Source organism: Podarcis vaucheri (assembly GCF_965113315.1).
Source record: "Podarcis vaucheri genome assembly, chromosome: 18".
Lineage (NCBI taxonomy): Eukaryota > Metazoa > Chordata > Lepidosauria > Squamata > Lacertidae > Podarcis > Podarcis vaucheri.
The window spans coordinates 11961186-11980809 of NC_138756.1; the positions used below are offsets into that span (position 1 = coordinate 11961186).

Consider the following 19624-nt stretch of genomic DNA (forward strand, 5'->3'; position numbering starts at 1 on the left):
TCCTTTTTTTCCAAATAATAGCCACACATATTCAGTGGCAAGGCTGTCCCCCTTACTCACCCATAGGGCTGGTTTAGGGGGGCTCCCGGTTGCTCCTCGTGGCCGCCTCCTCTTGCACCGCCAGGATCTGTCCCCTTCAGCACCACCATGGCTCGCCCGGATTGCAACCCCAACCCTGCAAGATCCTGATGCCGGGGACCCGGATACCACCCCAGGTTTTTGCAAAGGCGCCCGGCCCAGCCGCCTCCCCGGCCTCACCGCCCCAGGAAGACGCGTCAGCTGCGGGGGGAGCAAAGGGCTGGAGGAGGAGGAGGAGGAAGAGGCGGCGCTACGGGCCGGGAGGGAGTTCAGCCTCCCTTGCAAAAAAAGCAGAAGCTGATGCAACGGGCGATGCCGCCTTTGCAATATGCAGTTTGCTCCGGGCTTTGCAGGGCGCGGCGTTGCATTGCATGGGTTTGCGTGGCGTTGCATTGCATTGCAGCGCGTGAGAGTTTTGCATTTGCATTGGACGGAGAGTGTGTTTGCATTGCACGGACTGTATGGTTCCATTGCACGGGGTGTGCCTTGCACGGAGTGCGCATTGCACGGAGTGTGTGCCTTGCACGGAGTGCACATCGCACGGAGTGTGTGCCTTGCACAGAGTACGCATTGCACAGAGTGTGCCTTGCACGGAGTGCGCATTGCACGGAGTGTGTGCCTTGCACGGAGTGCGCATCGCATGGAGTGTGTGCCTTGCACGGAGTGCGCATCGCACAGAGTGTGTGCCTTGCACAGAGTACGCATTGCACGGAGTGTGTGCCTTGCACGGAGTGTGTGCCTTGCACGGAGTGCGCATTGCACGGAGTGTGTGTGTGTTCGCATTGCATTGCAAAGGGCTTTTTTTGCATTCCACTGCAAGTTGTGTGTGCTTGTGAGCTGGACAGCACTGCAACAGATCTCCAGTTGTGGCCGCTGCGAGGACCTCCAGATGTTGCTGTCCTCCTCCCTCCCAACCCCCAGCCCCTGAGTCAGCATGCCCAATGTTCAGGGACGAGGGGAGTTATAATTCAGCCCTGTTGTTGGGTCTCCCTGCCAGCAGCATGCACAAAGATCAGGGCTGGGTGGGAGTCCAGAAACCTCTTGCAAGACCCCTCCTTCCCCATCCCTGCCCCCCCCCGGGTTGCACCACCTGCAAAGGAAACTCCTTGTTGCGCCTCTGCATGAGTCCCTGCTCTGTCTTGCATTAGGATTGACAGCCCCAACCAGAACCCCCTGCAGACATTGCAGGACTCCAGGGATTCCTCTAAGCTCCAGCCAATGGGCGTTCCCATAGCAGAGGTGACTACAGCAGCCTTCATTTACATACTGCCCTCCCCACAATTCAATGCGGTTGGACACCATTAGGAATGTACCATATGTCACATATGTGTTGGAAATAAAGCGCCAAGTTATCTTTCGGAAGCGAGAAGATTTAAAAATAATAATAAAATAAGCAAAAGATGTGGTTAATCAATAAAAGGGGGGGGAGGTCAACCCATCTTATTCACCGTAAGGTAAAAGTCTTCCATACCGAAACCTTTAAATACCAGATAGAGCAGACACATATTTGTGCTCGCTTCGGCAGCACATATACTAAAATTGGAACGATACAGAGAAGATTAGCATGGCCCCTGCGCAAGGATGACACGCAAATTCGTGAAGCGTTCCATATTTTGATGCACCCCTGCATTCCTTTTCTTGCACTTTGGGCTTCCTCTCACCCCTCACCCTTCACTTTGCAAACTCCACATTACTGGCAACCCCTTTGGCATCCCTCTTTACCCCCCAACCACCCCCCAAAAAACCCCTTTCCAAAAATGCCAGCTGATTGCAACGTGGCTATTGCACCCCAATAATGATATATGCATGCATGCATGCAGCAATTGATGCAATAATATGCATGCATGTTCAAGACCAGCAAAGCAGACCGTGCTGTTATTTATTATTTCCGCCTCCTTTTTTTGCCTTTTCTCTCTCCTCCAGTTTGCAAATCCCCCCAAAAACAGAACATTTTAATGGGTCATGCACGCTCCTATCTTTGCTACGCACCCTAATAATGTTTATTCTTTTATTTTATTTATTATAGATTTTCTTGTTTTACAGAAATACGTGTAACCTCTCTCGTATTTTTTCCGTGTAACATTTTTACAAATCAGTTTCATTGTTAAGACATTGGGGGGGGGGGGGAGAGAGAGATGGGACTTCTATAAAAATAACAAACCTTTGTCAACACAAGAAATACAAGGCAAACTATAAGACAGCCAAATGCTTGTTGAGGCATCTGATCAAGATCTGCATTTTAAAATGAGCTTAAAAAATATATTTGTAAATGTTTTGCATCTCTCATGCCAGGCAGAAACCAGCTGGGTGCTTTGGCAGATGTTTATCTTCCTAAACAGGGCCCCACTGATCTATAAGCATCAACTGCTGCATGCATGCATTGATATATCATTATTGGGGTGCTATAGCCACGTTGCAATCAGCTGGCATTTTTGGAAAGAGGGTTTTTTTTGGGGGGTGGTTGGGGGGTAAAGAGGGATGCCAAAGGGGTTGCAAGTAATGTGGAGTTTGCAAAGTGAAGGGTGAGGGGTGAGAGGAAGCCCAAAGTGCAAGAAAAGGAATGCAGGGGTGCATCAAAATATGGAACGCTTCACGAATTTGCGTGTCATCCTTGCGCAGGGGCCATGCTAATCTTCTCTGTATCGTTCCAATTTTAGTATATGTGCTGCCGAAGCGAGCACAAATCTACCCTGTACCGCAGCCGTATATAAACCTCTTATTTGAAAATATTTCCAAGTCATGGTATAAAAATGTTAGCTTCGTTCCTTCCTGTGTTTGCTCCTCTTGTTCTGTTTCAAACCCCCACCAAGCTACCCCTTAGTCACCTCCACCTTCTCAAATTAATCCATCCTATTTCTTTTAATTTCCCGCACCCCGGTGCATGCTGGGAGGCCGCCTATGCAAATATAACCCCTCCTCAGGCTTTTCCTATTGAACAGGCGAGAGGCGGGTTGAGAGAGGCCCTCACTTTGTCTATTGAACTGCCTGAAAAGAAAAGGGGAGATTTGAATCGCCCCACTGAAACGAGCCCGTTTTGACAGAAGAGGGAAAGGGTGCGTCTAGTTGCCGTGCGGTTTTTAAAATTATTTTATTCCGGCGGTTTGTTGTTATTTTTTCAGGCACTCCTGAAGACAGCTGAGAGGAAGGGGTCCTTAACTAGGGCAGCAGGAGTTGGCGCAGGCGCAGAGAAGCTGGGCAGCCTGGATAGAGCGTTGGTGAGTAGGGGGGAATGGAAGAGTTCATTTGTTACCCCTGGGGGGGGGGAATGTCCCCAAAACTAGCAATTTAGCCATTTTAAGTGCTGGGTAATCACCCCAATAGGTGATTTTCAGGGGAATTTCCAACTCCAGGGGAATTTCTCCCCTTTTTCTTGCTGGGGCAATTAATCTTTGCGGTGCAATTGAATTAAACCTGCTGTTGCAATTCCTTGCACTCTTAATTTTGCAGATTTAAATGCATTCCCTAGCAGCTGGATTTGCAAAATTAAGAGTGCACTGATTTCTCCTAAAAAATTAATTTTAAAAAAACCGGTTTGGAAAAATGCTCCATTGGCCTTCTAAAAAAAAAATGAGCTCACCATGTTAGGTGTCATTGCCAGTGAAATTCAATTTTCCCTTTCTTGCAAAGCAAAGCTCTTGGGAGCCAGCAAGAAAGGGGTGGTCTTAACTGAACCAAACACTAGGAATTAAAATTGCAAAATTAAGGGTCCTCCCATTTCTTGCTTTCTTTTATTTTTAAAAGCTTCCTGGATTTGCAAATAAATGATTATTGGGTCATTGAGCGCATTCGAAATAATTGCAGGTGCAAAAACATTTCTTTTCACTCCCTTCTTTCCACAAAATGAAATCGATGGTGACAGCATGCTATAAGTGACTTTCACCGGAAACTTAAAATAAATAGGGTTTTGGTTTAGCAACAGGGGTGTTGGGAAATAATTTCAGTTTGGGGCTTTTCCCATGCAACCGTGTAACAAAATACAGGGGTACCTTGGTTTTCCTTGGTTTATTGTTTTTCCAAAATTTTAAACAAACATACATCTTAACTGTGCTTGATCCAATTTTAGTAACATTGTTAAGTGACTTCCTCAAATCCCCCATGCTGAGTTTCAATGTATGTCATTGTAACGGTTTTCCATAACCAATTTTAACATAAAATTAACTAAATCACTTAACATCATACTTTATCTTCATTTGGACTTTAAACATATTATTCTCTAACATCCCATAATTAAATCCTAAGCCTATCTGGGATTTGCAAGTTTTTCCAGTTAAGTTATTTTAGCATATTTAACTAAATAGTCTTTGAATTTCATCCATTCCTTCTGGTACTCCTCCTCCTTCTGGTCACGGACTCTTCCGAAAAGTGCATCATCTTCATCTGCCATTCCTCCACTGTTGGGACTTCTTGCGATTTCCCATTTTGGGCCAACAAAATTCTAGCTGCAGTTGTGGCACACAAAAACATCTTTTGGGGGCAATTCCGAACCTATTATTCCAAGAAGAAAGGCCTCTGGTATCTTAATAAATGTATATTTCAACCTTTTTTCCAGTTCATTATATATCTCCCAGAAGTCTTTCACCTTGGGGCAAGTCCACCACATATGATGAAAGGTACCCTCTTTTTCTTTGCGTTTCCAACATAGATGATCATTTCTTGCCCCGCGCTGCCAATCTTGGAGCGAGATGGACCTGGCGTACGTCTGCGAGTGGGAGAAGCGCCCCAAAAGCAACCACTGCCCCTCCATCCCTCTGGTCTGCGCCTGGTCCTGTCGCAACCTGATCGCGTTCACGACGGACCTCAAGAATGAAGAGGAGAAAGGTAATTTCTTGCAGGGAAAAGCCGGTCGAGAAAACCCAGAGCGGCTTCTGCTCTCCAGGTGAGCATCACTCGTAAGTCAAAGGCTGGCTCTCCCCCTTTCTTTTTGCCTTCTTCCTTAGACCTCACACACATGATTCACATCCTGGACATGGAGCATCCCTGGGACGTCTGCTCCATCAATTCTGGACACGTGGAAATCATTACTTGCTTGGAATGGGATCAGTCGGGTAAGGAAACCCTCAATGCGGTTTGCAAAATATAGCAATGAAATATATAAGCATAGCAATTATGTGTGTATGTGTTTATGTGTTTTTGCGTATGTGGTGTGTGTGTGTATATGCGTATATATATATATGGATAATCTCATTGCTCTGTGTTTGTGTGTGGTATGTACGTGTGTGTGTGTGTGTGTGTGTGTGTGTGTGTGTATGTGGAGGCAGTGAGAGATTTGACTTTCTTGGGCTCCACGATCACTGCAGATGGTGACAGCAGTCACGAAATTAAAAGACGCCTGCTTCTTGGGAGAAAGGCGAAGGCAAACCTAGACAGCATCTTAAAAAGCAGAGACATCACCTTGCCAACAAAGGTCCATACAGTTCAAGCTCTGGTTTTCCCAGTAGTGATGTATGGAAGTGAGAGCTGGACCATCAAGAAGGCTGATCGCCGAAGAATGGATGCTTTTGAATTCTGGTGCTGGAGGAGACTCTTGAGAGTCCCATGGACTGCAAGAAGATCAAACCTCTCCATTCGGAAGGAAATCAGCCCTGAGTGCTCACTGGAAGGACAGATCCTGAAGCTGAGGCTCCAAGACTTTGGCCACCTCATGAGAAGAGAAGACTCCCTGGAAAAGACCCTGATGTTGGGAAAGATGGAGGGCGCAAGGAGAAGGGGACGATGGAGGACGAGATGGTGGGAGAGTGTTCTCAAAGCTACCAGCATGAGTCTGACCAAACTGCAGGAGGCAGTGGAAGACAGGAGTGCCTGGCGTGCTCTGGTCCAGGGGGTCACGAAGAGGCGGACATGACTAAACGACTAGACAACAACATGTGTGTGTGTGTGTGTGTGTGTGTGTTTGTGTGTAATCTCATTGCTCTCTCTGTGTGTGTGGTGTGTATGAATATATATACTATATACGTGTGTGTATACATATGGATAATCTTATTGCTCCGTGTGTGGTGTGTGTGTGTGTGTGTGTGTGTGGATAATCTCATTGCTGTGGGTGTATACACACATACACACTGTTTTACAATTTAAAGTGCAGTGGAACCTTGGTTCTCAAACTTAATCCGTCCCGGAAGCCCGTTCCAAAACCAAGCCACGCTTCTTTCCCGTGGAAAGTCATGCAAAACGGATTAATCCGTCCCAGGCTTTTAAAAACAACCCCTAAAACAGCAACTTAACATGGATTTAAGATTAACCTCCAGGCGCAATGATACGTTTGGGACGCAGAGCAGTGAAAATTGGCCTTAAGATCTTCGACTTGAAAGCTTTCGTAGGCCCAAGGCGAGAGCCTGTCCAAATCTGTGGGGAGGTTTTTTTCTGGTGCTTCTTCCAGACGGAGGAATTGCCATGAAGGGGCCGCTCCGAGTTTTTTCGACTCTCTCCCGCCGCAGGATCCCGGCTGCTGTCCGCCGACGCCGACGGCCACATCAAATGTTGGAGCATGGTGGAGCACTTGGCCAACAGCTGGGAGAGCGCCGTAGGCAGCGTGGTCGAAGGCGACCCCATCGTGGCCCTCTCGTGGCTGCACAACGGCGTGAAGCTGGCTTTGCACGTGGAGAAGGTGAGCGAGGCCGGGAGGGAGGGTTTTGTCGCCTAGGACTTGCCGATCAGAAGGTCGGGGGTTCGAATCCCCGCAATGACGGGGTGAGCTCCCGTTGCTCGGTCCCTGCTCCTGCCAACCTAGCAGTTCGAAAGCACACCAGTGCAAGTAGATGAATAGGTACCGCTCCGGCGGGAAGGTCAACGGCGTTTCCGTGCGCTGCTCTGGTTCGCCAGAAGCGGCTTCGTCCTGTTGGCCACATGACCCGGAAGCTGTATGCCGGCTCCCTCGGCCAAGAAAGCGAGATGAGCGCCACAACCCCAGAGTCGGCCACGACTGGACCTAATGGTCAGGGGTCCCTTTACCTTTACCTTTAAACAAGCTCCAGCTTAGGGCCACACTCTCTTGGGGACCCCCCAAAAAAAATTGAAGGAAAAAAACCTGGATGTACATTTCCAAAATACAAGATAAAAAACAAACAGAACCTACATCCAGGAACAGTTTTTTTATGTCGTGTAGGCTCCTAGGAAGTAAGTCATGGGCCCCGCCTGCTAGCCTGCTCCCTAAAATATCACTGCTTTGCTCCTTTCTATATATAGGATGCCGACATTCTGCTTTTTATAATTATTAGTAGTTTGCATCATATATTTACACCTCTTATTATTTCATGCAATAGCAAGTTTCTAGAGACTAGGTTGTGAGTCGTTGTAAATTGTGTTACTAAAGGAACTTTTGCTATTGCTGAATGCCAATATGTTTGCATTATTAAGTTTCTAATGAACCTAGCAGTTCGAAAGCACGTCAAAGTGCAAGTAGATGAATAGGTACCGCTCCAGGGGGAAGATAAATGGCGTTTCCGTGCGCTGCTCTGGTTCGCCAGAAGAGGCTTAGTCCTGCTGGCCACATGACCCGGAAGCTGTACGCCGGCTCCCTCGGCCAATAAAGCGAGATGAGCGCTTTTTCCCAATAAAAAACCTTCCAATTAAATATCCAATCATAATTAGAAAAATAAAAAAACTAAAATAAAAAAGATCGAATGGTATTTATTGATTTCTCGATTTTTTTATCCCGCAGTCGGGAGCATCGAACTTTGGCGAGAAGTTCTCGCGGGTTAAGTTCTCTCCGTCGCTGACGCTCTTCGGGGGCAAACCGATGGAAGGCTGGATCGCGGTCACCATCAGCGGCCTGGTGACGGTCTCTCTGCTGAAGCCCAATGGGCAGGTGCTGACCTCGACGGAGAGCTTGTGCCGCCTGCGGTGCCGCGTGGCGCTGGCCGACATCGCCTTCACGGGCGGGGGCAACATCGTGGTGGCCACGTCAGACGGCAGCAGCGCCTCGCCCGTCCAGTTCTACAAGGTCTGCGTCAGCGTGGTGAACGAGAAGTGCAAAATCGACACCGAAATCCTGCCATCGCTCTTCATGCGATGCACCACGGATCTCGCCCGCAAGGACAAGTACCCGGCTATCACCCACTTGAAATTCCTCACCAGGGACATGTCTGAGCAGGTGAGGCCTTCCCGGGTGGCAAGTTCGAATCCCCCCTCGCTGTAACTGTCAACTGTCCCTTATTTGGCGGGACAGTCCCTTATCCCAGTGCCGTGTGCCGCTGCTGTCCCTTATTGATGATGTCCCTTAAATTTCCTGGGTTTCAAAGGAAGCAGCTCCTCTCCCTCCCTCCCTGCCGGCCCGACTTGTTGCCCTATTGTGGTTTTGTATACAATGGTACAAGGGATGCGGGTGGCACTGTGGGTTAAACCACAGAGCCTAGGACTTGCCGATCAGAAGGTTGGCGGTTCGAATCCCCGCGACGGGGTGAGCTCCCGTTGCTCAGTTCCAGCTCCTGCCAACCTAGCAGTTCGAAAGCACGTCAAAGTGCAAGTAGATAAATAGGTACCACTCCGGCAGAAAGGTAAACGGTGTTTCCGTGCGCTGCTCTGGTTTGCCAGAAGCGGCTTAGTCCTGCTGGCCACATGACCTGGAAGCTGTACGCCGGCTCCCTTGGCCAGTAAAGCGAGATGAGCGCCGCAACCCCAGAGTCGGCCACGACTGGACCTAACGGTCAGGGGTCCCTTTACCTTTACTTTATACAGTGGTACCTCGGGTTACATATGCTTCAGGTTACAGACTCCACTAACCCAGAAATAGTACCTCGGGTTAACAACTTTGCTTCAGGATAAGAACAGAAATTGTGCTCCGGCGGCGTGGCAGCAGCAGGAGGCCCCATTAGCTAAAGTGGTGCTTCAGGTTAAGAACAGTTTCAGGTTAAGAACGGACCTCCGGAACGAATTAAGTACTTAACCCGAGGTACCACTGTACGGCGTTTTTCTCTGCTCACCCCCCAGATGTTGCTTTGCGCCTCCAACCAAAACAACAGCAACGTGGAGTGCTGGTCTCTCCGGAAAGAGGGCTTACCAGTCAACAATATCTTCCAGCAGATCTCCCCCACAGGTGAGTTTCTGGAGCTCAGGCGATGCTTCCCTGCATTTATAAACACTGCCCACCTGACTGGATTGCCCCCGCCGTTGATTTCCCCATCTCTCTATCTCTCCTTTCCTTCCTTCTGTCTCTCTTTTCCATCTCTCTGTCTCTCCTTTCCTTCCTTCCGACTCACTTTTCCATCTCTATCTCTCCTTTCCTCCGACAACAACCCTTCGAGGTCAGTCGGGCCAGAGGCGCAAGTGGCCGGCCCTCTGAGGCGTCGCCCAGAGAGCTCCGCGGCCGAGTGGGGGAATTCGAACTCAGGACCCGGTCCGACTCTCTTAACCACTACGCTGCGCTTCTTATTCTCCTACCTTCTTCTTATTTCTCAGTCGGCGACAAGCCACCCATGATTTTGAAGTGGCGGATACTCTCGGCCGCCAACGACCTCGACCGCGTTTCGGCCGTGGCTCTCCCGAAACTCCCCATCTCCTTGACCAGCACGGATTTGAAAGTTGCCAACGACACAAAATTCTACCCTGGCTTAGGTGAGGAAACCTTTCCCTGTCCCCTGGAAATGTTGTCATTATTATTCTTATTTCGCGATATACCCGTATATTTCGCTCTATAAGGCGCACCAAACCAGAAGTTTTTGGAGGAGGAAGACAAGAAAAAATATATTCTGAATCTCAGAAGCCAGAACAGCAAGAGGGATCGCTGCACAGCGAAAGCAGCAATCCCTCTTGCTGTTCTGGCTTCTGGGATAGCTGCGCAGCCTGCATTCGCTCCATAAGACGCACACACATTTCCCCTTACTTTTTAGGAGGGAAAAGGTGAGTCTTACAGAGCAAAAAATACAGTATGTATATTATTGAATTTTCAAGAGTTTGACATTTATGCTTCGGTATCCCTCGTTAAGTTTATAGTTTCTCAACTTCCGGCCCCTCCGCCCCCCGTGGCATTTTAATTCCCCCCCCCCCCGCTGCTCAATACTTCATCATTCGTCTTTTTTTCCTTTTGCCAATCTTTTTATCGGTTTTCCCTTTTAACGAAACATCACCAAATTAATACGTTTTTGAACTTCAAAAGTAGACTTCATGTAAACTCTTTCCTTGACTTTTAACTGCATTGTCTTCTCCAGCTAGTTCCTTTTTAAAAATCCATTTACTGGTAATCTTCTTATTGCAATGTTGCCGTTTTATGCATTTAACATAGAAAAACTAGCTGGCAGCTGTTCATTTACCCATACGGTACCGTACAAATTTGATTGGGGCATCCAAATTTCGTGGCTGGGAACGAATGAGATATTTCCCCATAGGGATCAATGGAAATCAGGGACTCGTTATACAAACAAGGGACTCGGGTGGTGCTGTGGGTTAAACCACAGAGCCTAGGACTTGCCGATCAGAAGGTCGGCGGTTCGAATCCCCGCAGTGACGGGGTGAGCTCCCGTTGCTCGGTCCCTGCTCCTGCCCACCTAGCAGTTCGAAAGCACGTCTAAGTACAAGTAGATAAATAGGTACCGCTCCAGCGGGAAGGTAAACGGAGTTTCCTTGCACTGCTCTGGTTCGCCAGAAGCGGCTTAGTCCTGCTGGCCACATGACCCGGAAGCTGTACGCCGGCTCCCTCGGCCAGTAAAGCGAGATGAGCGCCACAACCCCAGAGTCGGCCACGACTGGACCTAATGGACAGGGGTCCCTTTACCTTTATACAAACAAACCAATCGATTGGTCGTTTTGCGAGTGATTTCCAGGGAACGCATTGTGTTGAGTGTGTGGGTCTTGAGTTCCAGTTTCCCTCTGAAATGTCCCCGCCTCGTGCTGTTTCCCCCCCCCTCCTCCGCCGCCCCAGGACTCGCACTCGCTTTCCACGACGGCAGCGTCCACATCATCCACCGTGTCTCCCTTCAGACCATGGCGGTCTTCTACGGATCGACATCCCAGCGTCCGGCGGACGAACAGGCTATCAAGAGACAGAGGACGGCCGGACCCCTGGTCCACTTCAAAGCCATGCAGATGTCCTGGACGTCACTGGCCTTGGTCGGCGTCGACAGCCACGGGAAGGTAAATAGAAAACTTACAACTACAACGACTAATCTTTATATCACAACACTTTATATGTTTTCCAATTCTAATATAAAAGGTAAAGGGACCCCTGACCATTAGGTCCAGTCGTGGCCGACTCTGGGGTTGCGGTGCTCATCTCGCTTTACTGGCTGAGGGAGCTGGCGTACATCTTCCGGGTCATGTGGCCAGTAGGACTAAGCCGCTTCTGGCGAACCAGAGCAGCGCACGGAAACGGCGTTTACCTTCCCGCTGGAGAGGTACCTATTTATCTACTTGCACTTTGACGTGCTTTCGAACTGATAGGTTGGCAGGAGCAGGGACCGAACGACGGGAGCTCACCCCATCATTGCGGGGATTCGAACCGCCGACCTTCTGATCGGCAAGCCCTAGGCTCTGTGGTTTAACCCACAGCGCCACCCTTGTCCCAATTCTAATATAACTCGTTACAAAATGCCTCCAAGTTTAAATCAACGTAGAAGGGTCAAAAATTCCTCATTTGCAAGTCTTTGGATATCCCTACTAGTGTTGTTCACTGCTTTCAACGATCTTTCAAATATTGTATAAATTTACTCCAGTCCTTTTGGAATACTTGATTTGCTGGTTTCCCGTCAGCTTCGCCAGTTCTGCAAAGCCCATCACCATCTTTGGGCTAAAAGAATTCTTTCCGCTGTCGTTGCACATAAGAACAATTTTTTAATCTTTTCTCCGTATCTCTACCAATACCCAGGAAAAAGGCTTCTGGTATTTTAACAAAAGCCTTTTTAAACATTTTCTTTAACTCGTTATATATCATTTCCCAGAAAGCCTTTATCTCTTTGCAAGTCCGCCACATGTGGTAGAATAAACCTTCCCTTTCTTTACATTTTCAGCACTCGCTAAATCTTGCCTTAGACATTTTAGCAAGTTTAACTGGCATTAAATACCACCTGTACATCATTTTATTTAAGTGCACTGCATGCAGTTAAATTAATGCCTTCTTTCCACAACCTTCCCCACGATCCTAACTGAATATTATATCCAAAATCTTTAGCCCAGGGGTCAGCAAACTTTTTCAGCAGGGGGCCGGTCCCCTGTCCATCAGACCTTGTGGGGGGCCAGACTATATTTTGGAAAGAAAAAATGAATGAATTCCTATGCCCCACAAATAACCCAGAGATGCATTTTAAATAAAAGGACACATTCTATTCATGTAAAAACACACTGATTCCTGGATCGTCCGCGGGCCGGACTGAGAAGGTGATTGGGCCAGATCCGGCCCCCAGGCCATAGTTTGCCTACTCCTGCTTTAGTCCATTGTATCGCCACCCCTTTAATCTCTTCATCTTGAGTATGATTACGTTTCAAACGCTTATTTGGTGGTTAAACGGCTATCGTCCCTTCCGACCTCTCCGCCACGCCAGCTCAGCATGCTCCGGATCTCCCCGTCGATGGGCCACATCCTGGACATGAACATCTCCCTCCGCCACTTGCTATTCCTCCTGGAGTATTGCATGGTGACCGGCTACGACTGGTGGGACATCCTACTTCACGTCCAGCCCAGCATGGTGCAAAACCTGGTGGAGAAGTTGCATGAAGAATACATGCGCCAGAATGCGGCCCTGCAGCAGGTGAGGTGGGAAGGGGAAGGGAGGAAGCTCCTTCGCCCCGAGTGCGTTGGAGTTGAGTGGACGCCGCCAAAGGGCGCTGGTATGCATGGAGGTGCCGTTTCGCAACCCGCCAGCAGGTGGCGCTAGCCATCTCGAGCTCCTCGGGGATAGGAAAGGGTTCCTTTGCAATGGGCACATGCGTCAGTTTGCATTTCCCAGCGCGGAAAATGTGGCTCTGATGTGTGTTGAGATCTTTCCTGCTTCGCTTACACCCTTGTGCAAATTAATTGAAACAAACCGTTTCGTTTCTTGTACGAAACTCACATATGCATGGACAAAACTCACATATTATTATTATTATTTAAATTGAAATACTTTATTACTTTATTAATTGAAACAAACCGTTTCGTTTATTGTACGAAACTCACATATGCATGCACAAAACTCACATATTATTATTATTATTTTTTGGAATTGAAATACTTTATTGCCACTTGCGCGCTGTGGTGCAGTACAAAAGGACGCTTTCCATTGTGAAATATTTGTGAGTTTAGGGAAGCTTTTAATGTTTAATAGGCTATTGTGTTTTAATATTTTGTTGGAAGCCGCCCAGAGTGGCTGGGGAAGCCCAGCCAGATGGGCGGGGTATAAAGAATAAATTATTATTGTTGTTGTTGTTGTTGTTGTTGTTGTTGTTAGCGTATGTTAGTTTCGGATATGACCTCTGCTATTTTTAAGCAGCATTTGAACACTGTTCGGCATGGAGTCTACTGGTTTCGAACAGTCGCTGTTGTTCTGGTTTGCAAACTGTTTTCGGAAGCCGAACATGCTCTGTTTTGAGTGTTACGCTGAGGTCTGCCTGTTTTTGCTATTTATTTTGCCCTTTTGCTTTTGCGGCTCTTTTTTTCGTTTTGCTTTTGTGACTGTGTGGAGCCCGGTCTGGCTACTGCCTGATCGATCGTGTGACTGCAGTACATCGTTTACGGCTTTCATTTTATGGATCGAGGGTCTGGTTAGATAGCAAAATTCATGTTCAATTTCTGTTTTAGGGGTTGTTTTTAAAAGTCTGGAGCGGATTAATCCGTTTTGCATGACTTTCTATGGGAAAGCAGCGCGCCTTGGCTTTGGAACGCTTTGGTTTTGGGACGGAATTTCCAGAATGGATTAAGTTTGGGAACCAAAGTGCCGCTGTGCGTCAGAATCTGCTCTGGATCGATATTGCGTAGAATTTCATGACAGTATAACCCTCTCTTTTTTGCTTTGGCAGGTGCTCTCAACACGGATTATTTCCATGAAGGCGTCGCTGTGCAAGCTCTCCTCCACCACGGTGTCTCGGGTATGCGACTATCATGCCAAGCTTTTCCTGATCGCCATCAGCTGCACCCTCAAATCGCTCCTCCGCCCCCCAGTCCTGAACACCCCCGACAAAAGCCCCGGCGACCGTCTCACGGAGATCTGCTCTAAGATCACCGACGTGGGTGCGTGACAGTCTTGGCAGTGACATACCGTATTTTTTGCTCTAGAAGACTCACTTTTCCCCTCCTAAAAAGTAAGGGGAAATGTGTGTGCGTCTTATGGAGCGAATGCAGGCTGCGCAGCTATCCCAGAAGCCAGAACAGCAAGAGGGGTGGCTGCTTTTGCTGCGCAGAGATCCCTCTTGCTGTTCTGGCTTCTGAGATTCAGAATATTTTTTTTCTTGTTTTCCTCCTCCAAAAACTAGGTGCGTCTTGTGGTCTGGTGCGTCTTATAGAGCGAAAAATACGATGATGATGGTGATAATAATAATAACAATTCAATAGTCAAGAGAAACAGAAACGAATCCATTCAAAAGTATGCATTATAATAAAGATTATAAACTCAAGTAGAGATTGCAAACTCTAACAGATTACAAACTCAAACTCAAAGAGATCTGTATAAAACAATAATTCGTTGCAAAGATTTTTTCCTTTTCACCCAACAATAATGCTCAGTGATTGAAACTGAGTCTCCATCTGCCAGCTGATAAAGGACCAGTGATTGTTGAGTGAAAAGGAGAAAATCTTTGTAACGAATTACAGTTTTATACAGATCTCTTTGAGTTTCTAATCTCTACTTGAGTTTGTAATCTTTATTATAATGTTGTTGTTTAGTCATTTAGTCGTGTCCGCCTCTTTGTGACCCCCTGGACCAGAGCACGCCAGGCCCTCCTGTCTTCCACTGCCTCCCGCAGTTTGGTCAAACTCATGCTGGTAGCTTCGAAGACACTATCCAACCATCTCGTCCTCCGTCGTCCCCTTCTCCTTGTGCCCTCCATCTTCCCCAACATCAGGGTCTTTTCCAGGGAGTCTTCTCTTCTCCTGAGGTGGCCAAAGTCTTGGAGCCTCAGCTTCAGGATCTGTCCTTCCAGTGAGCACTCAGGGCTGATTTCCTTCCAAATGGAGAGGTTTGATCTTCTTGCAGTCCATGGGACTCTCAAGAGTCTCCTCCAGCACCAGGATTCAAAAGCATCCATTCTTCGGCCACCAGCCTTCTTGATGGTCCAGCTCTCACTTCCATACATCACTACTGGGAAAACCAGAGCTTGAACTATACAGACCTTTGCTGGCAAGGTGACGTCTCTGCTTTTTAGGAGGCTAAAAATATTATTATGTATTATAATGTTATTTATTATAATACATACTTTTGAATGGATTCGTTTCTGTTTCGATTGACTATTGAATTGTGAGTAGGGACCACTCCCACTGCTGAAACTTCCATCGGCCTGAATTCTTGGTGTGCTTTTTCATTGGTATATTTAATAACAAGAACTCGCTTTCCAGATATCGACAAAGTGATGATCAACTTGAAGACGGAGGAGTTCGTCTTGGAAATGACCACTTTGCAGTCTCTCCAACAGCTGATTCAGTGGGTCGGCGACTTTGTCCTCTACCTTTTGGCCAGCCTCCCGAACCAGGTGAGACCCCCCCTGAGACCCCCCACTGCGCAAACACTTTCCCAAATTGCCTTCCGGGTCGACCGGCGATCCGACTCTCCACCTAATTTCCAGGGACGGCGCGTGAAAACCCAAAATATTCAGATAGTCTTTAAATTTCTTCTAGTCTTCTTGGTGTTCCTCTTCTTTCTGTCAAAATAAAAAAATTCCTTCCAGTAGCACCTTAAAGACCAACTAAGTTAGTTCTTGGTATGAGCTTTCGTGTGCATGCACACTTCTTCAGATACACTGAAACAGAAGTTGCCAGATCCTTCTATATAGTGAGAAGGTGGGGAGGGGTATTACTCAGAAGGGTGGTGGGAATGGGAGATTGGCAGATAGCTGAGATGAGCCGGTTAACGACTCTTAACGACTGCAATAGGTCTTACAGGAAAAGGCAAGGGGTGAGAAGGTGAGAAATGGCTTAGTCATGTATAGTGAGATAAGAATCCAATGTCTTTGTTCAGACCAGGTCTCTCCATGGTTTTAAGTTTGGCAATTCAGCAGCTTCTCTTTCCAGTCTATTTCTGAAATTCCTTTGTAGTAAAACAGCTACTTTGAGATCTTGTATAGAATGTCCTGGGAGATTGAAGTGTTCTCCTACTGGTTTCTCTGTTTTGTGATTCTTGATGTCAGATTTATGTCCGTTTATTCTTTGGCGTAAGGCTTGGCCTGTTTGTCTCTTCTTTCTGGTCGCGGATTCTCCCGGTGAGTTTTGACTTTCCTAACCTGCCCCCCTTTCCCCCCAGGGCTCGGGTCCCGTCCGCCCGGGACACAGCTTCCTCCGCGACGGCTCCTCCCTGGCCATGCTGCGGGAACTGATGGTCGTGATTCGCATCTGGGGCCTCTTGAAACCAAGTTGCCTGCCCATCTACACGGCAACTTCCGATACGCAGGACAGCATGTCCCTCCTTTTCCGGCTCCTGACCAAACTTTGGCTGTGCTGTGAGTAGGGGGCGAGGCTCGACGCAACTGCAGATATAGCAATATAGAAATCACATTAAAGCGGAACCGACTCATTCAGCCTTTATTCGCATAATTCAGACCAGGCTGGATAAAAACAAATGCAAACCGGATTTTTTAAAAAAAATTTAAATCAGATTTGTTTTTTATTTAAATCAGATTTTTAAAATGAAGTCCTAAGTTGTTGTTTTTTTAAATCGGATTTTTAAAAATTTAAGTCAGATTTGTTTTTTTTAAATAAAGTCCTAAGTTGTTGCTTTTTTAAATCAGATTTTTAAAAATTTAAATCAGATTTGTTTTTTTATTTAAATCAGATTTTAAAACTAAAGTCCTAAGTTGTTGTTTTCTTAAATCAGATTTTTAAAAATTTAAATCAGATTTGTTTTTTATTTAAGATAGATTTTTAAAATAAAGTCCTAAGTTGTTGTTTTTTAAATCAGATTTTTAAAATTTAAATCAGATTTTTAAAATAAAGTGCTAAGCATGTGTGTGTGTATATATATGGTTTATATATATATATATGGTTTAACCACATCAGTTAACAAACATGGATACATCTGCTGTAAGTTACCGTTTTTTTAATTTCAACTGGATTTTTAAAATAAAATGCTTTGGGGGGGGGGGAAATATTTAAGTTACATTATAGCCCAAAGGCTGTTAATCAGGAAATAAGGATTGCGTTTTTCATGTGTGCTAAAATTCCGTCTAAGTAAAACCTTGCTTCCTGGTCTGCTAGCTTTCTAGGTGCAGGGATTTCAAAGGCAAATTTCAGGGGGCCGCTTGGCGTGTTTAAGAGGAAACCCCCCAGGAATGGAGACACGGCTTTCTGCTGAGCTTTGCATGCAAAAGCGATTTTTTTTACAAAATCTGCAAGTAAAACCTTCCTCCCTGATGTGCTAGCTTTCTAGATGCAGGGCATTTTTTTTGTGGTACCCAGATCCACTTCCTCTGTGCTTGACCCGCTCCCCGTTGCCCCTCGCAGGTCGGGACGAAAGCCACCCCAGCGAGCCGGACGAAGCTTTGATTGACGAGTGCTGCCTCCTGCCCAGCCAGCTACTCATCCCGAACCTCGACTGGCTGCCCGTCAACGACGCCATCATCCACAAGCTGCAGAGCAAGCAGCCCGTCCGGATGCAGTTTGGGAAGCCCCCAGGGCAGGGGCAAGGCCACCCCGCCTCGCTGCAATTCGACGCCTTCGTCAGGTAAGTGTCGGGCGATGGGGAGACAGCGGAACTCCCTGCCACAGGAATGCCACCACCGTCTGTCATGGCTTATTTAAAAGAGGACTGGGCATACAAATCTCAAATCAGAACCAGTGAAGGCGGTGAAGGTCCTGTGTGAGTGTCTGGAGGTGGTTGGAGGATGGATGGCGGCTAACGGATTGAGGCTGAATCCTGACAAGACAGAAGGACTGTTTTGGGGGGACAGGGGGCGGGCAGGTGTGGGGGATTCCCTGGTCCTGAATGGGGTCCCTGTGCCCCCGGAGAACCAGGTGCGCAGCCTGGGAGTCCTTCTGGACTCACAGCTGTCCATGGAGGTGCAGGTCAATTCTGTGCCCAGGGCAGCTCCATCTGGGACGCAGGATGAGACCCTCCCTGCCCGCAGACTGGCCAGAGTGGCGCATGTTCTGGTTATCTCCCGCTTAGACTACTGCCATGCGCTCTCCGTGGGGCTGCCTTTGAAGGTGACCCGGAAACTACAACTAATCCAGAATGCGGCAGCTAGACTGGGGACTGGGAGCGGCTGCCGGGACCACATAACACCTGTCCTGAAAGAGCTCCATTGGCTCCCAGGACGTTTCCGGGCACAATTCAAAGTGTTGGTGCTGACCTTGAAAGCCCTAAATGGCCCAGTATACCTGAAGGAGCGTCTCCACCCCGGACACCTGGGTCCATCTCCCGAGGGCCTTCTGGCAATTCCCTCCCTGCGAGAAGCAAAGTTATAGGGAACCAGGCAGAGGGCCTTCTTGGTGGTGGCGCCCTCCCACCAGATGTCAAGGAAATAAACAACTATCTGACTTTTAGAAGGCATCTGAAGGCAGCCGTGTTTAGGGAAGCTTTTAATGTCTGATGGATTACTGTATTTTAATGTTTTGTTGGAAGCCGCCCAGAGTGGCTGGGGAAACCCAGCCAGATGGGCGGGGTATAAAGATTATTATTATTATTATTATTATTGCTTCCCAAACGCCGATGTTTTGCCTCCTTAATTCAGGGTCCCCGGGCAGCCGAAGATCGACCACTTGCGGCGGCTCCACCTCGGAGCGTACCCCACGGAGGAGTGCAAATCGTGCACCAGGTGAGTGCCAGGGGAAAAACAAAACCCCGGAGACGGGAGGCAGCGTTGCTCAGCGGTTGCAGCATCCCCGGTCCGGTCTTCCCCGTCTCCTGGCGGGAGAGCGGCGGCCAGTCAGCCTCGGGTTCGAAATCCGTTAGGGCTGGGGAAGGAGAAGAGGGGAAAATACCCACGTGGTTTGGACCTGTGGGAAACTGCTGCCGACCCGTGCCGGCCATATGGAGCTAAGACGCAACTTCCGGTCTTGACTCCGCAGGTGCGGCTGCGTCACCATGTTGCATTCGCCCAACAAGACGACGGCCGTCAAACAGTGGGAGCAGCGCTGGATCAAGAACTGCCTCTGCGGCGGGCTGTGGAGGAGGATGCCGCTGGGATACTCGTGACGGCGCCCCCGCCAGGCCGGGAGGAAGGACTGCAGGGAAGCCGGACTGGGAAAAAATAAGGCGGTTTTGTAAATATAAAGGTTCTGAGTTTTGCAAAAAGGCTGTTTTCGTGTTTCTTGCCATTCCCTCTCCTGCAGAGTCTCTGCTTTTTCGAAGATTGAAACGGCCACCTCTCATCGGTTTGCAACAGGTTTGCACTTTTTCATTTATGTTTTTAAAAATCGTTTTTTCCGATCCGAATTTCGTGGTGCGCTTTTGCAAAAAATGCAGAAAACCTCGGGGTAACGACAAGCACGTCCGTGGAAATG

General features: G+C 47.9%; 2 protein-coding genes across 2 annotated transcripts in view; one reads left to right on the plus strand and one right to left on the minus strand.

The window, feature by feature from the left end:
* The window catches only part of R3HDM4 (R3H domain containing 4), a 12098-nt gene extending 11808 nt beyond the window's left edge, over nucleotides 1–290 (minus strand). The window contains exon 1 of the mRNA XM_082206701.1: nucleotides 61–290. Within this exon, the coding sequence (XP_082062827.1) occupies nucleotides 61–149 (89 nt within the window). The 5' untranslated portion in view covers nucleotides 150–290. The remainder of the gene's footprint in view (nucleotides 1–60) is intronic.
* A 2932-nt stretch (nucleotides 291–3222) lies between these two features.
* MED16 (mediator complex subunit 16) lies at nucleotides 3223–19415 on the plus strand. Its single transcript, XM_082206324.1, has 15 exons — nucleotides 3223–3293; nucleotides 4721–4896; nucleotides 5016–5123; nucleotides 6510–6679; nucleotides 7733–8164; nucleotides 9001–9106; nucleotides 9469–9624; nucleotides 10928–11139; nucleotides 12543–12749; nucleotides 13996–14206; nucleotides 15527–15660; nucleotides 16428–16623; nucleotides 17624–17843; nucleotides 18853–18936; nucleotides 19190–19415. The coding sequence occupies exons 2-15, from the start codon at nucleotides 4761–4763 to the stop codon at nucleotides 19314–19316; spliced, it is 2499 nt and encodes an 832-aa protein (XP_082062450.1). The 5' UTR covers nucleotides 3223–3293; nucleotides 4721–4760; the 3' UTR covers nucleotides 19317–19415.
* Nucleotides 19416–19624: the final 209 nt, after the last annotated feature.

Bases quoted from the DNA above. Each gene is read 5' to 3' on its own strand.
- MED16 (XM_082206324.1), top strand. From the start codon at position 4,761: ATGGACCTGGCGTACGTCTGCGAGTGGGAGAAGCGCCCCAAAAGCAAC. The intron at 8,165-9,000 runs GTGAGGCCTTCC...CTCACCCCCCAG, and splicing joins CCAGGGACATGTCTGAGCAG to ATGTTGCTTTGCGCCTCCAA. The intron at 9,107-9,468 runs GTGAGTTTCTGG...CTTATTTCTCAG, and splicing joins CCAGCAGATCTCCCCCACAG to TCGGCGACAAGCCACCCATG.